Source organism: Felis catus, chromosome A1 (genome assembly GCF_018350175.1).
Source record: "Felis catus isolate Fca126 chromosome A1, F.catus_Fca126_mat1.0, whole genome shotgun sequence".
Lineage (NCBI taxonomy): Eukaryota > Metazoa > Chordata > Mammalia > Carnivora > Felidae > Felis > Felis catus.
In genome coordinates this window covers 101,185,229-101,199,167 of record NC_058368.1, presented here as the reverse complement: position 1 = coordinate 101,199,167, position 13,939 = coordinate 101,185,229, and the positions used below count along the sequence as shown (strand labels likewise).

The 13,939-nt window shown below is 43.1% G+C and overlaps 1 protein-coding gene across 4 annotated transcripts in view; it reads right to left on the bottom strand.

Moving 5' to 3' along the window:
* Positions 1–13,939, bottom strand: part of PRDM6 (PR/SET domain 6) — a 234,860-nt gene that overhangs the window by 130,788 nt on the left and 90,133 nt on the right. For 3 of the 4 annotated variants that reach the window (XM_045058252.1, XM_011283422.4, XM_045058236.1), the window contains exon 7: positions 6,304–6,480. In XM_045058252.1, the coding sequence (XP_044914187.1) occupies positions 6,304–6,480 (177 nt within the window). Of the gene's footprint in view, positions 1–1,511; positions 3,483–6,303; positions 6,481–13,939 lie in introns of those variants that run through there. The other variant, XM_045058247.1, reaches the window with a different exon arrangement.

The following is a 13,939-nucleotide window of genomic DNA, read 5'->3' as shown; positions in this document are numbered from 1 at the left end:
GACAGAGTGCGAGCGGGGGAGGGGCAGAGAGAGAGGGAGGCACAGAATCCCAAGCAGGCTGCAGGCGCTGAGCTGTCAGCACAGAGCCTGAAGTCGGGCTTGAACCCACGAACCGTGAGATCATGACCTTGGCAGAAGTGGGACGCTCAACTGACTGAGCCACCCAGGCACCCTGACTGTTGTCCCTCTCTTAACTAATGTAGTCACTGGTCTCAGGTCCCTGCATGACTGGATTGTGGCAAAGCTCTCAAGACAAAGCCCTCACTGCTCCATCATATGCCATGTGCCCCATTATCTGGGGGACGAGCCTCTCTTCTTTTTATTAGTACCTTATATACAAAGTAACTAGCCACAGAGATAATTACAATAAATAAATAAATAAATAAATAAATAAATAAATAAATAAATAAATAAAACATATCCATCCACTTTGGGGATTCTTGTATATTTTTTAATGCTGGGAGCCTGGGACTTGACCATCACGCTTGGATTTTTCAGGGCTCCCGTTCCATCTGAACGTGTCAGGGTGAAGAAGTTGTGTTTCTTTGATTGTCTTCCGGGGAATATTTTTAGCAGCCCGTTCCACTGTTAAAAACTGCACTGTGATCTTGACAAATGTATAATGTCAGCTTTAATGTATCAGACCTATCAGCTCAATGAAAATAACTCAGAAGTATTGATCAGCTAATGATTTTTGGTGTATTCATTAGCGTCCACGGTTAGCTCATCCTCTCTGTGGGGCTCCCGGAGGGCTGGTGACATGTTATCGCATTGCTGATCGTTTATTAGAGAACCGATCAGTTACTGGATCAGCATGTCAGAATATACTACCTTTCACGGCTGACCAACTTTCAAATTATTATATTCCTTTTAAAAAAAAAAATTCTGAAGCTTCAGAATCCATTTCAAAGCAAACTGTTTGAAAATTACAAGGAAAGACCGTGTACCTGGGTCACACTTCTGCACCTCTAACCTTGTATATGAGAAGATAAAGAATTCACAAGTGAGAAGGTTAGTGCTTCATATAAGGCACAAATGTACATCTAAACGTAATAATTAACTATCTAGGCTGGACGGAAACATTAAGAGGAGAATTACATAACTCTCAAGCGTGTGCCTAACTGGCCTCCTAGATACTTACTCTCTCGAAATAACTTGTTGCAAAAGAAAATCTACTAAGTCTGTCTATAGGACTCCCAAGGTCCTCACTGAGAAATCATCTTGGGGCACCTGGGTGCCTTAGTCGATTGAGCATCTGACTCTTGATTTCAGCTTAGGTCATGATGCCAGGGTTGTGAGATTGAGCCCTAAGTCAGGCTCTGTGCTAAGCATGAAGCCTGCTTGAGATTCTCTCTCTCTCCCCGCCCCCCTTCCCAGCTTGCACATACTCTCTCTCTAAGAGAAAATAAAGTAAAATGAAATACAATAAAATACAATAAAATAAAATAAAATAAAAGTAAAACAAAATAAAGTAAAATAAAACAAAATAAAATAAAATAAATCATCTCTACTGCCATCTGCTCCAAGTGTGAATGAAAATACATGCAGATATGTGTATCGGTGTGGGTTGGTTCCTTACCAAATGAGGAAATGAAGACAATCGGATACAGAAATAATCTTTTAAATAAGGAATGAGCCTCCATTTTACATTCATCACCTTTAATTTTAGAAAAAATCCATTCACAAGTTATTTTCATAGTTTAATGAAACTCATCAGAAGGACTCCATGTAAATACCTGGGTTCTGGCAAGTCAAAGCCAGACTTCATCCGTGTTGGCATGTAATTAACCCTGAACTATATCACAGATGGGGGAGCGGGTACCTCTAACCCTGGACTTCATCGAGTGCAGCAGAAAAAGTAGCAAAGCACGACGAGGGTAATGAGCTGGGAGCAAAGAAATGCTCTTGCCCACACGTCTTCCTCACTATGCGGATGTCACAGCCACGAAAGGAACACTGCGTGAACGATGATGTGGAAAGTCATCCAAATATTCCAGCACAGAGAAACCCCCAATTTTCTATGAATATGGGTATCTTAGTTATATTTGATTTCCTTTTAGATTGGAAATCATTCTTTACTTAATCTGATAGGTGACTGGATTACAGGTACAGGGAGCCTAACCATGACCACCTGACGCTGACAGAGGCCAAAATGAGGTCAAGTTCTGTTACACAGAATGGAAGCTCCAAGAAGCTCTCTTTCGTGCCTCTACAGACTGTCACCAAACGCTTGTTCGATTGGACCGAACTGCACAGGGCTTGTACATACGATGTGCTCAATGCATATTTACTGATGTGCTCTTTTTATTTGCTCTGCTGCATGAATCTTGTTAAAATATTAGATGATCTTTGGAATATCCTTTTTTTTTTTTTAATGTATATACTGAGCCAATCTGTCTTTCCTTGAGGCAAAAACGTACGGATGAGTATTTTTCCCCTGCTTCTAACAGACATGAACAGAAGAACCTTTCCTGTGGGAAGTTTTGGTCTTCCCAGACTCCAAAGCTGGGCATCAAGCAGTTCACATGGGGTCCTCCAGGCAGAGCTAAGCAGCCCCGCCCCCCTAAAATCTTCAGAGATTATGGTTAATGTTTAGTAATAGAGAAGGAAAAAGGAGTCCTTACTATAAAGAAGTTTTAGATGCCAATTCACTTCCTTCCTTCTTTCCTCTTTTCACTAAAGAGCTTGGCAAATGCTGTTAAATGAAATGATGTCTTGCTTTTGCTCCTTACTGTCCATGACTTCCAGTGTCACCGTACAAACTGAAAGCCAAGACCTTCATCATGCTCCTTTGATAGGTATTTTTTTCCTATGGGCTCTTTTACTTTAGAAGTTCTAAGTAGATACCCAAGTTGGCTGCCAACAGGCCCACGATCTACCTGCAGCTTGAGGGGTGGAGTATTTCAGTGGGCTCTCAGCCAATCAGATTTCAAGGCAAATCCTACACTGAGACTCTGATCTCTTAACGCCATATCTTCTCCAGCCTTCTTTGGGCAGCAATAATCTTGATCTGCCTAAACCCACATCCCAGCAGATTTCAGAACTTGGAAAGGGCTCTCCCCTGTCATGGCAGGCTCCTGAAAATTCTGTGAAAGCCTCCGGGGCCCTGGGCGGGTGGGACAATTTGGAGACTGAGCCACTGGAGGCATCTAGGTGCAAGTTGCTCAAGGCATACAGTTTAGGATTCTGCAGCTTTACGAGGTTCTTTTCCTTCTTTGTAACGTTGTTTAAGCCAATACCCATTAGGTGAAGTAGTAAAATTAACTGTTGAGGTGAAATCCGTTTTTATTGACTAATCTGCAACAAAGGTTTTTTTGAATGTTTGTTTTATGAGCTTGTAAAAGAGTATCTTCATAATATTTACAAATGTCCGTGGGATGGATATCTGTGGGCAATGGTGAGAAGCTTCCCAAAACTCCCTTGGGATAGTTCAATCCAGAACGATCTGATTGTATACACTGAAGGATTTAGTTTTCCATTTCCTAGAAGATGTTTAAGTTTTGCACTATTAAAAACAGCATACACTCAGTTCTCCCCTGGGAATATATATTTAATAAACTAAAAACACACACACACACACACACACACACACACACAAAACTACCCAACCATACATATAGCATGTAGCCATCATCCCAATAAGAGTAAAGGCAGAATGAACTAAAACACACACACAGAATCTAATCCAACCAATTCTCATGCTTTTCTTAATTCGTTTTCCAGATGAAATTACGTGATGGTCACAAAAACACACCTTTGGAAAGGTAAATGATACAATTATTAAAGCCCCTCAAATATTAACCTGATGAATTCAAAGTAAGTTAAAATGGCAACGCTATTGGAAACATGACAAAAACAGGATGTTAGAGAAAAAAAAATTGAGTTGGAGTCAACGAGGTTACACATAAGTAACACCTTAACATTAATAGAAATCTATTTCGCATTTTGACCCTGAAACCTCTTCAATTAATTACTAAAATCTATTTACACAGCAACAAGATAAAAATCAATCTGATTCCTGGCACTGTGTCTGTCCGGCTGCCCTCTCTAATGTAAGGGGCCGGAAGGATCGTCAATCGTACGTCTTTGCTTTTGCAAAGCGCTCTTGCTCAAAGGCCCTGGAAATGTGCTGCTGTCATCTTCCACATCCAGGGCAGTGATGAAGCCAGAACGTGCTAACCCTCTGAGGGGTCAGGACTGAGGGCAAGGAAAGAGTACACCAAACTCTAGAACCCGTGCTAACCACCGGCCCTGAGGGGAGATTAGAAGAAAAGAGGTCCATTTGGGCGATCACAGCCCTAGAGGGTCCAGCTGGGCCGGGGCAATGCAGGCTTGACTTCAGATCTCTTCCCATCCCCCTTAGCCAGATGCTTTTGCACAGTCAACAAGCTACACCTATGTACACAGACAACAATTAAAACTATTTTTACTACCAATATATATCACAAATTAAACCAGGATGAAAACGAGTTAAGGATGATGAATAAAGGTAACTAATTCATGGGAGGTAAGCAAAGACGACCATCTTTGATGAGTCCTCCCTCCGATGGCAGACACCAAGGCAGGCAGGACCCGGGCCAGCAGGACTGTGCCACCCTGAGACAAGCTCAGCCTCGGGGGTTGAGCACCATGGCAATGACATCCCATGCCAATAGGTCCAAATGGAAAATTATGGGTAATGAGAGCCTACAAGACTCCTTGGCTGAGACTGAGCAAGATTCATCTCTTATTGCCTCAATTATTTCCCTTCTGGCTTGAACTTGTCCTAAAGAAAATGAATAGGCTGTACGTCTAAGTCCTTTTAATCCTCCTTCTTAACCACCGAAAGCCAGTACGGCAAATGAGTAGAGACAGAGAGGGATGAACAGCAGAGTTCATCACAAAGACAGGAGAAGTTGCTTAGAGACAACTGACCAGACCAAGTCCAATGTGCTAGTCCACACTCCCTTTCCACCTACTTGGGCTGCCAGAAATACCTCTTTCCTTTGTCTATCTGGAAAACTCCTATTCATCCTTCAAGACGTATCTTCAACATTATCTCTCCCAGACAGCACTGACCCCTCCATTTCTGTGCTATCCTGTGGCCATATATATATATATATTATTTTCCTGCTCTTCACTTTTGCAGTCTTTACCCTATGTTATCATACTTGTTTATGAACTGGGCTTCCCCCATAAATTATGTGGTCTTCAAAGACCGGGAAGTGGAGATGCATTCACCTTTGTATCTTCCGCGACTAGGTGGGTGCCTAGTACAAAAGAAGACGTTCAGTAGGTATGTGCTGAATGAATGAATGCATACATGGATAAATGAACGACTGAACGAGTGCGTGAACCAACAGGTCACCTTGCATGATTCAGATGTCCACTGTTTTCATGACTGTGCCGTATCTAGAAACAGTCTTTCACTCAGATGCTCTTACCTTGCCAAAGCCCTCGGAATTCATTCTCACCTCTTCCCACATTGCCTGAATCCTCAAGAATTCAGACATGCCCAGTATGTGGTCCTGTTTTGTTTCACCAATATCGTAATTCTAAGATCCAAAGAACACACTGGAAAGGCCACAGGTTGGCCACTGTCACAGAGTCAAACCACTTTAACAGATGGGGAAGAGGAGGAAATAGTTCACCAGAATCCTAAAACGTTCAAGTTCCCCAAGAGATCACTATTTAAATGTCCTAAACTGGGGTCACCTCACCCACGGTCATAAACTTGCTGGTGGCCAAAAGAGGACACTGTAGGTGCTCTCCGCTTAAATTCTAGAAGCACAGACCCTCAGGAACTAGAATCTCTTTTTTTTTTAATGTTTATTTTTGAGAGAAAGAGAGACAGAGTGTGAGCGGGGGAGGGGCAGAGAGAAAGAAAGACACAGAATCTGAAAAGTCTCCAGGCTCTGGGCTAACAGCACAGAGCCAGACGCAGGGCTCAAACCCATGAACCGCGTGATCATGGCCTGAGATGAAGTCGGACGCTCAACCCACTGAGCCACCCAGGCTCCCCAAGGAACTAGAATCTTAAAATGACCTACTCCTTCTCCCTTATTTTACTGATGAGGAAGCAGACCCAGAAAAGATCATCTTGTGTCCATGGCCGCACAGCCTGAGCCAGGATCAGGGTATAGGCTTCCGGACATCGTTCTTTTAATGCCAACCACCAAACAAGGAAGTCCTCTCGGAGCCTGGATGCTCACCTTGCAAAACCTTCTCCACTGGCTGAGCTGAGTGGCACCGTGCCAGCTGGTCTGCTGGCTCTTGGAAAAGGCTAGAAGGAAAGGGGTGGGTGAAGGGTCAGGCTCTACTCACTTGAAGGGCTTTTCTCCAGTGTGGGTTCGGATGTGGTTGTTGAGGGTGGTGGCCCCGGCGAAGGCACGACCGCAGTAGCCGCACTTGAAGGGCCGGTCACTGGAGTGAGTGACCACGTGGTTCCTCAGCTCTGATGGTTGTGAAAAGGACTGCGAGCAGTGACCACACTGGTAAGGTCTGAAACAAATAAAGAGACTGCCTGGTCATCACTGTCTGTGTCAAGTCGGCAAAAATCAGCGTCACGAGGCAAGGGCCTTAACTTGCCACTGACATTTTCTCTGTTTTTAAAACCGCACCCAAGGCTTTGGCGGCTGGGTCCCCAAGACCGCGCCTGTGGCCCTGGGAACACAATTCACGGAGCTTCTGAGACACATCAGTACTCCCAAATGAATATTCCTTGCGGGTATCAACCATCCCGTTTCAAGAACCCTCGCTTTCTTGTTTTTATCCCCACCCGAGGCAACTATTAAGGCACTCTGGGGAGCACGGAGAGTATGGGCGTGATTAAGCAGGAACGGTACCAGAGAAGATACGGAATTGTCTCTCATGATTCCGTGACACTTTTAACTTTTCAAAGTGCTTTACGAACAATTACGTAGTGTAATCTTTACAATAATCCTCAGGGGCAGGGAAAGCCGCTGTTACTATCTCTGTCGGTTCAGAAAACTGAGGCCCAACTGTCCTCAGGGGAAATAAACTCTCGAAGCCAAGGTCACCGCAGGGTGTTAGGACTTTATTCTGAGGTAAATATGCAGAGAAGTGGGCAAGTTTCTTGTGTGTTTCAATAAATACGCAACTGCCTTGGGGTCTACAACGTAGACATTTGATAGTGTGTCAACACCGGTGTGCACCCCAATTTGTCTGTGACAAAAGTCCTGACTGGTACTTACTCTTTACACCCACACACCCCACACACATACACTAATATTTATCCATTGTGGGTCATCTTCTTAAACTTGAGCTCTCCAGTTTAATCCGTGGCAAGCAACGACTTAGAGCAGCACAGACATGACAGGATGTTCCTGTGTCTGCAGAGGGAGGACGGTGATGGGAAAGCCAATGGAAGGAAGTTGTGACAAATACCTGATAATTAGCGAGATTATCAGAGAACATTCTTTCCAGTTCACGAGAAGTAAATCGATTTGGGGTTTTCATAAAAGACATTAGACTTCTGTCTGCTCTACCAGAGTTCTGCTGCTTACTTAAGCAGAGTCCGGTGAGTGATAGAAACCCTGGGGAGTTCTCCCCACTCACAAAACTAGTTCTCATCCTTCTTCGATGGAACTCTAATTTATCAAAATTTTTGTGAGGAAAATTAATAATCTGTCATGAGCGATATTAACAGCACTCACGAAGCCCTGCTTTGTGGCCCAGACGTTTCTGGCTGCATTTAGAAAGCCAATGGCAGGGGCGCCTGGGTGGCGCAGTCGGTTAAGCGTCCGACTTCAACCAGGTCACGATCTCACGGTCCGTGAGTTCGAGCCCCGCGTCAGGCCAGGCTCTGGGCTGATGGCTCAGAGCCTGGAGCCTGTTTCCAATTCTGTGTCTCCCTCTCTCTCTGCCCCTCCCCTGTTCATGCTCTGTCTCTCTCTGTCCCAAAAATAAACGTTGAAAAAAAAAAATTAAAAAAAAAAAAAAAAAAAAGAAAGCCAATGGCAAAAGCAGATTTAATTGCTCTAGCTTTCACAAATGCGTAGGCTCCAAAGACCAGAAACCAAGACGAAGGACGAGGAGACAATGGCGAGCGAGCATGTAAAACAATTCAATTAAGTGCAAAATAAAGTGTACCCTCTCATTTGTCAAGTGAAGTGCTTAATTGTGGCTACTTGCCTCACTGAACACAAATACTATTATTTTACCAGGCTTCAGCACGCTGAGCACTGATTGTAGAATTTTTTAGCTTGATTAATAGTCCAGGATTGGTCAATAACTCAATACTATACAATTTTAATTACTTACATTTAGAAATCTATTTAACTGCTCTCAAACAAGTTTCAAAAAATACATATAAGCGTCCTTGGTAAAGGAGTTTATCAATCTTGATAAACTGCACGTGCACTTTATTACAATTATTAAATATTGCTTTGAAAGCCATTAATATGATATGTAAATGCAAACGTCTGCCTGCCAAGTCTGTTCTTTATAGTAACCGTTAACCTTAAAGTGTTCCTCAAGAAATCATTCTCTCAGGAGTGAACTTTTTAAACTATTGAAGATTATAAACAAAATAATTTATTAATATATGCTATATCCACTGACAATTGATTTTTCTAATAGTGAAGGGACCATTAACAGTTATTAGCCTCTGGTTATCTATTTTTAATAGCTATCACAATAAACAATAAGCCACTAAATAAAGCCAATTAATCTTTTCTTTTCTTTTTTTTCTAACTCTGCTGTCAAAAGTTGGGGTGATTTATTTCCCATAGTCAGGAGTCAATCCATCCTTTTTATGTTAATAGTCACAGTCGCGAAGATTTACACACCGAAGAGTGGAAATGACCATGGGGAGGCTTATCCTGAAGTCTGTTATCAAGGTAATACCAAGGAAAGACAAAGAGAATTCTAACACATCCATTTTGCCCAATACTACGGCCTGAGAGGCAATTGCTAGGTGTCCAGTGACCTAAGGCACAACTTTAAAAACTTCGTGGAATTTAGCTTGACTTCATGGAAGGGTCTGCACGACAGGGAAAGCAGCACCGGGGAGTCCTGCTTCAGCCCCTAGCCTGAGTCAGCTGGGAGACTTTGGTAAGTCCACTTCCTCACGGTTTCCTCGTCTCTCCGCTAAGAGGGACGTAGTGATTTACCTGCTCTCTAGCCTCCCATCATGCTCTGGTCCTGCTTCCAGACAATCAACCAACATGTGCAGCCTGAGAATCTGTCCCAAGACACAGCCCCCCAAGGCGTAGTATCAACAACATGACCTCCATCTTGTATTGTGTGCACCAGCCAGTTCCCTGCACGGAGAGCCTTCCTTGGTTTTGTGAGTATACATACTAATTAGAATACGACCCATTTAATCTTATTTGGTAAACAGTTGAGAAGTCAGGGCAACCAGAAAATCCAGGACCAAGATGGAGAACCAAACCTTACTTGAACTGATCTCAAGAAACAAAGCAATATCCCTTCATTCTCAGATATCCTGAAGAGTAAGATTTTATACCCCACGCTTACAGTCACCTCTGCAGAAGCTGACTTTACGTAGAGTTCAGAACTAAAATGTGAACTCGACTTGCCACTCTAATAACAGATTGTCTCTCGCAGCCTAGAAATTTACAGGAAGTTAGCCTTCAGAAAGTCTGGGAGTTACATAGCAAGTAGACAAGATTCCTTCTTTTCCTGGATTTTCACTATTTCCCACAAAAAAAGTATGAATGAAAGGAAAAGATTCAAAAGTAATTTTAACATTGACTGCATCAAAGGGTTTCACCTAAGGATGTAGGCATACATTCAAAACGGAAAGAAATCTCCAAGTCCAAGGGCAGGCCTTCGAAAACATGACCACCGCTATGGAATCTTCTTTGGAACAACTGGCCAGAGGAATTAAGGCTCACAGTTTACAACGGAAGTGATTTGAGGGCACAGGATTCATTGCCGTTACTCTGCTTTTTATTCTGATAACTAACATTCTCGTAAACGTGTCAAGGTGCGGCCAAAAGGTTAGGCTTCCTGTCCTAAACCTGCAGATCCAATCGATTTCAACTCCAAAGTTCTTTCTCCCTATGATGTGTCCTACTGGCAGGAGCATGGAAGGACTGACATCATCAGGCACCGCATTTAGCTCCCCTCTTCCCAGGATCTTAGGCGACTCAAGAGCTAAATGTGAATATACTTTCTAAGAAAGCTCCCCCCACATCATCATACACAGACGCCATTTCGTTATTCTGAAAATATACGCAACAAGCATTCCTCACAAAGTGATGACATTTCACAACCAGAAGAAGCTTATGGCTTTTTTTTTTTTTTTTTTTTTTTTAACTACTGGAGACATCTAGCACTGTTGTCCGATCGTGGAAATGTTATCTGCACTGTCCAACATGGGAGCCATGAGCCACCTGGAGCTGTTCAGCTCCTGAAATGTGATTAGGGTGACTGAGAACTAGGCACACTATTTTACCCCATTTTGATTACTTCAAACTTAAATAGTCTCGTGAGTTTCAACATAGAAATATCAAAGCCTCATGAAAAACCAGAGTGTGGTGCCCCATACGCAGTGACAAACTAACTAAAAACCAGGGGCACCTGGGTGGCTCAGGAGTTGACCATGTGACTTCAGCTCAGGTCATGATCTCCCAGTTCTAGAGTCTGAGCCCCACATCAGGCTTGCTGCTGTCATCCTGTTAGCACAGAGTCCGCTTCCAATCCTCCTTCCTCCCCGCTCCGCCCCTCCCCTACTGTGCTCTCCCAAAAATAAACAAATATTAACAACAAAAAAAGTAACTAAAAGCCAGACAAAGCCTGAGTCAAGTTAGTTAGCATCTATCGATGCTGGTACACATTTAAACAGAAAGCAAGCAAAAAGACAAATTTTGTACATCCCCTGGCATTCTCTGTAACTGGCAGCAACTACACCAACGATTACCCCAGTAAAATGTGCAATTCATTTACTTGGGGTCTGTAATCGGTTTTGTGTACACAAAGAAAAAGGATGAAGCACTTAACAAAATTAAGTGTGGTTTGGTTTAAAATATTAATCCTTTGATTTTTTTCTTTCATGGCATGAAAGCCTCCAGGACAAAACTCGTTCAGCTGGGGCCACGTTCTCTCCTTGCCCCACGTCAGTCTGCCCACGTGTACATCTTCCAGAACTTCAAAGGGAGTGCTACTTAGGTCACTGCTGGCCACGCGGAGTGAGAAGCAAATGCAGCTGTATGTAAGAAGGAAAAGATTGCAGGAAAGCGGTGAAAGTACAGAGCCAAAAGGACCTGGAGAACACGAAACCCTAAAAAGAACAGAAGCTTCGCATTTGGGGGCAGGGGGACAGTGGAACACAAGAACATGGACACACTGAAAACAAACGATCACGGTGATGGATCATCTCCAGGCTCCTCCCACCAAAGAGCACCTTCTAGGGTTACTTTCCCCTCTGGTACCACCACATCCAGTTACAAACAATGATACTCAAAACGACACAAATGTGAGCAGCTGATGGTACACCTGGGAGGCTAAAAGGCAAACGTGCCACCAAAAAAAAACCCCCCAAAAAACAAAACAAAACCCAAGGAGAAAAGAAAAAGGAGGCAACATAAAGATAAGCATTAGAAAGATACTTTCTGCAGACAAAAAAAGACGACAGGTTCATCAAAAAATAATCCACTGAGATTGAAGGCTTTGCCTACCCCTTTCTGGAGCCCCCCCAGTAGGACTGTTGAGGGTTTCTGCAGCAGAAAAACAGAAGAGAAAAGGGATTTCTAACTCCTGGTTCAAGCAAAAGGGATTTCAGCTGCCCTGGCCTAGGTCATAAGCTAATGCAAAACCCCTAGTGTTTATGAAGTTCCTAAATAAACCCTTGGGGCGTGTAGATGCCAACAGCTTCTTCCTTTTGAATCCACTCAGGGCAAAGAAAAAGTTAGTAGCCTGGGAAAAAGGAAGACAAGAATTGGGAGTCTGTTTGCAAAGTATTAACAGAACAGAATCGAGAAATAACACTTCCGTGGCCCCAGGACCCCCACGGATGTGTTTTGATCTTGAGTGCTAATTTCTTACCTGGCTAGGGCAAATGGAATTTATTTCTGCATTTAGTGTAAACAGCGTGGTCATGAAAAAGGGCGATCTGGCAACTCTAAGCGTCCCCGGATCTTTTTCCTTTATATCAAGGCAGAGACTTTTTGATGGTCTCTCCCATGGAAAAGCTCACGGATATAGACACACAAAGTCTCTTTTGATGAAGGTTCAGATGGGTTGGGTTTCATGGCCAAATACTCAGTCCGTTGAGTGAAAAATCTTTTGGACCTCGGATTCTGGGGCCTGTTTCAAATTTGGACGTGTTTGAAACTCTAACCTGTTTTCCTTCCGACTTTGTCTTCGATGTCTTTTTTGCCCCTGGTTTTCTAGCACAATTTTCCTATCAAAATAAAAGCGTGTGCGTTTTTCAAAGAGAGGGGAAATGGTGTCTGACCGGCAGGTTCCAAGCTTTATCACTGTATACGGCTGAATGGCCACCAACTGCCAAAGATGGAAAGCCAACTGATTTATGGAGTCAATAACTGAAGAAAATATGTACACTCAGCAGCTGTAAGTCTGAAAATAAGTCATGGAAAATAAGAGAAAACGCTCCAAATTTCGCAACCGTCATACACAAATTTGATACTGAAAGTGAGTTCTTCCTCTTTCTTGGCAATTCACTCATGTGGTTAAGAATTATAGAGAGTATCTTCTACTTCCAAACTTGCTGGTGCAAAGACCGCATTCTAGATTCTAGAACTGAAAAGAGCTATTCCAGTACTATAGGCAAAAAGCAAATCAGGTGCCTAAAACAAGTGCATCAAAGTGAGTGGGTATCTTCCCCAATTTTGCCCGTATCTCCAATAATCAATTCGGATACGATGGAGTAATTTAAGGACTGCCTCATCGTTACTAAGAAGCCACGAACTTGATTACTTTGCCTATGAAGGGCCTAATTTTTTTGAAGTCCTAATTCTTAAATTCAACTTATTCGTGAATGATGGTGACTACGTCTGAACAGAGAGCAAAGACAGGGAAGAGAGAAGTAACCGCTGCCTGAGTCATCTGATCCCACCCTGGCTATGTACCTGGACATCAAGCACCCATCACTGTGCATCATCTGGGAAGGCCTGGCCACACCACATCTGGGCATGTGAGTCAAAGAAGCCCAGCCATGTCTAGCACAGAATGGAAAACTCCTGCCATGTGGATTTCTGCCAGTAACTCTCAATTAACTTTAAATCAGCGCTCACCCAACAACCCCTCCTGCACATGTATTTGGTGTATCTAAGTTTTCTGAAATTATCAGGTGTTTTTCTGACAGCTTACATAGATGTTTTACAAATCATGACAGTATTATTTGATGGGACAGACTTCACAGGGACTTAAGCCATAATATGCATATGGTTTTCCAAGTGTAACCGGGGTCGGACAAAATAGTCTGTTTCAGTATCCATTTACTGTAACATATTCTTATTGCTTTATGTGATATTCAGCATGAAATCAAATCATACTCAAAGCTAAGCCTGGCGTTTCAGGACCCAGAAACTTTCAACGATCATTTCATCTTACCTTGCACATTTAGTTACTATGATAACAACGTATCTGTGCCACTAACGAATCCATACATCTGAACGCAAGTTCCTAGTAACACAAGTTAACGCCTCTTTTAGGCTTCAAAACTCCTAAAATGCACTGCAAACTTGGAAGAGAAGCATCTCGAAGCTACATGCGTACTTGCAAAACAGAGAAACTTTCAAAGGAAACCCTTCCTGAGTGAGGAAAACACTTGCACAACTTTCGTGGTCACTTCTAAAGCCCAAAGCACTAACACGTGCAGAGGTCTGATGACAGTTTCACCAGGATCTCTCCCTGGAAAGTGAAAGACTGGAAAGGCCCAGCTACCTTAACAACACTAACGCAATCATTTCAACATTAATTAATTACAGCAATGCTTGATGCTTGGCAA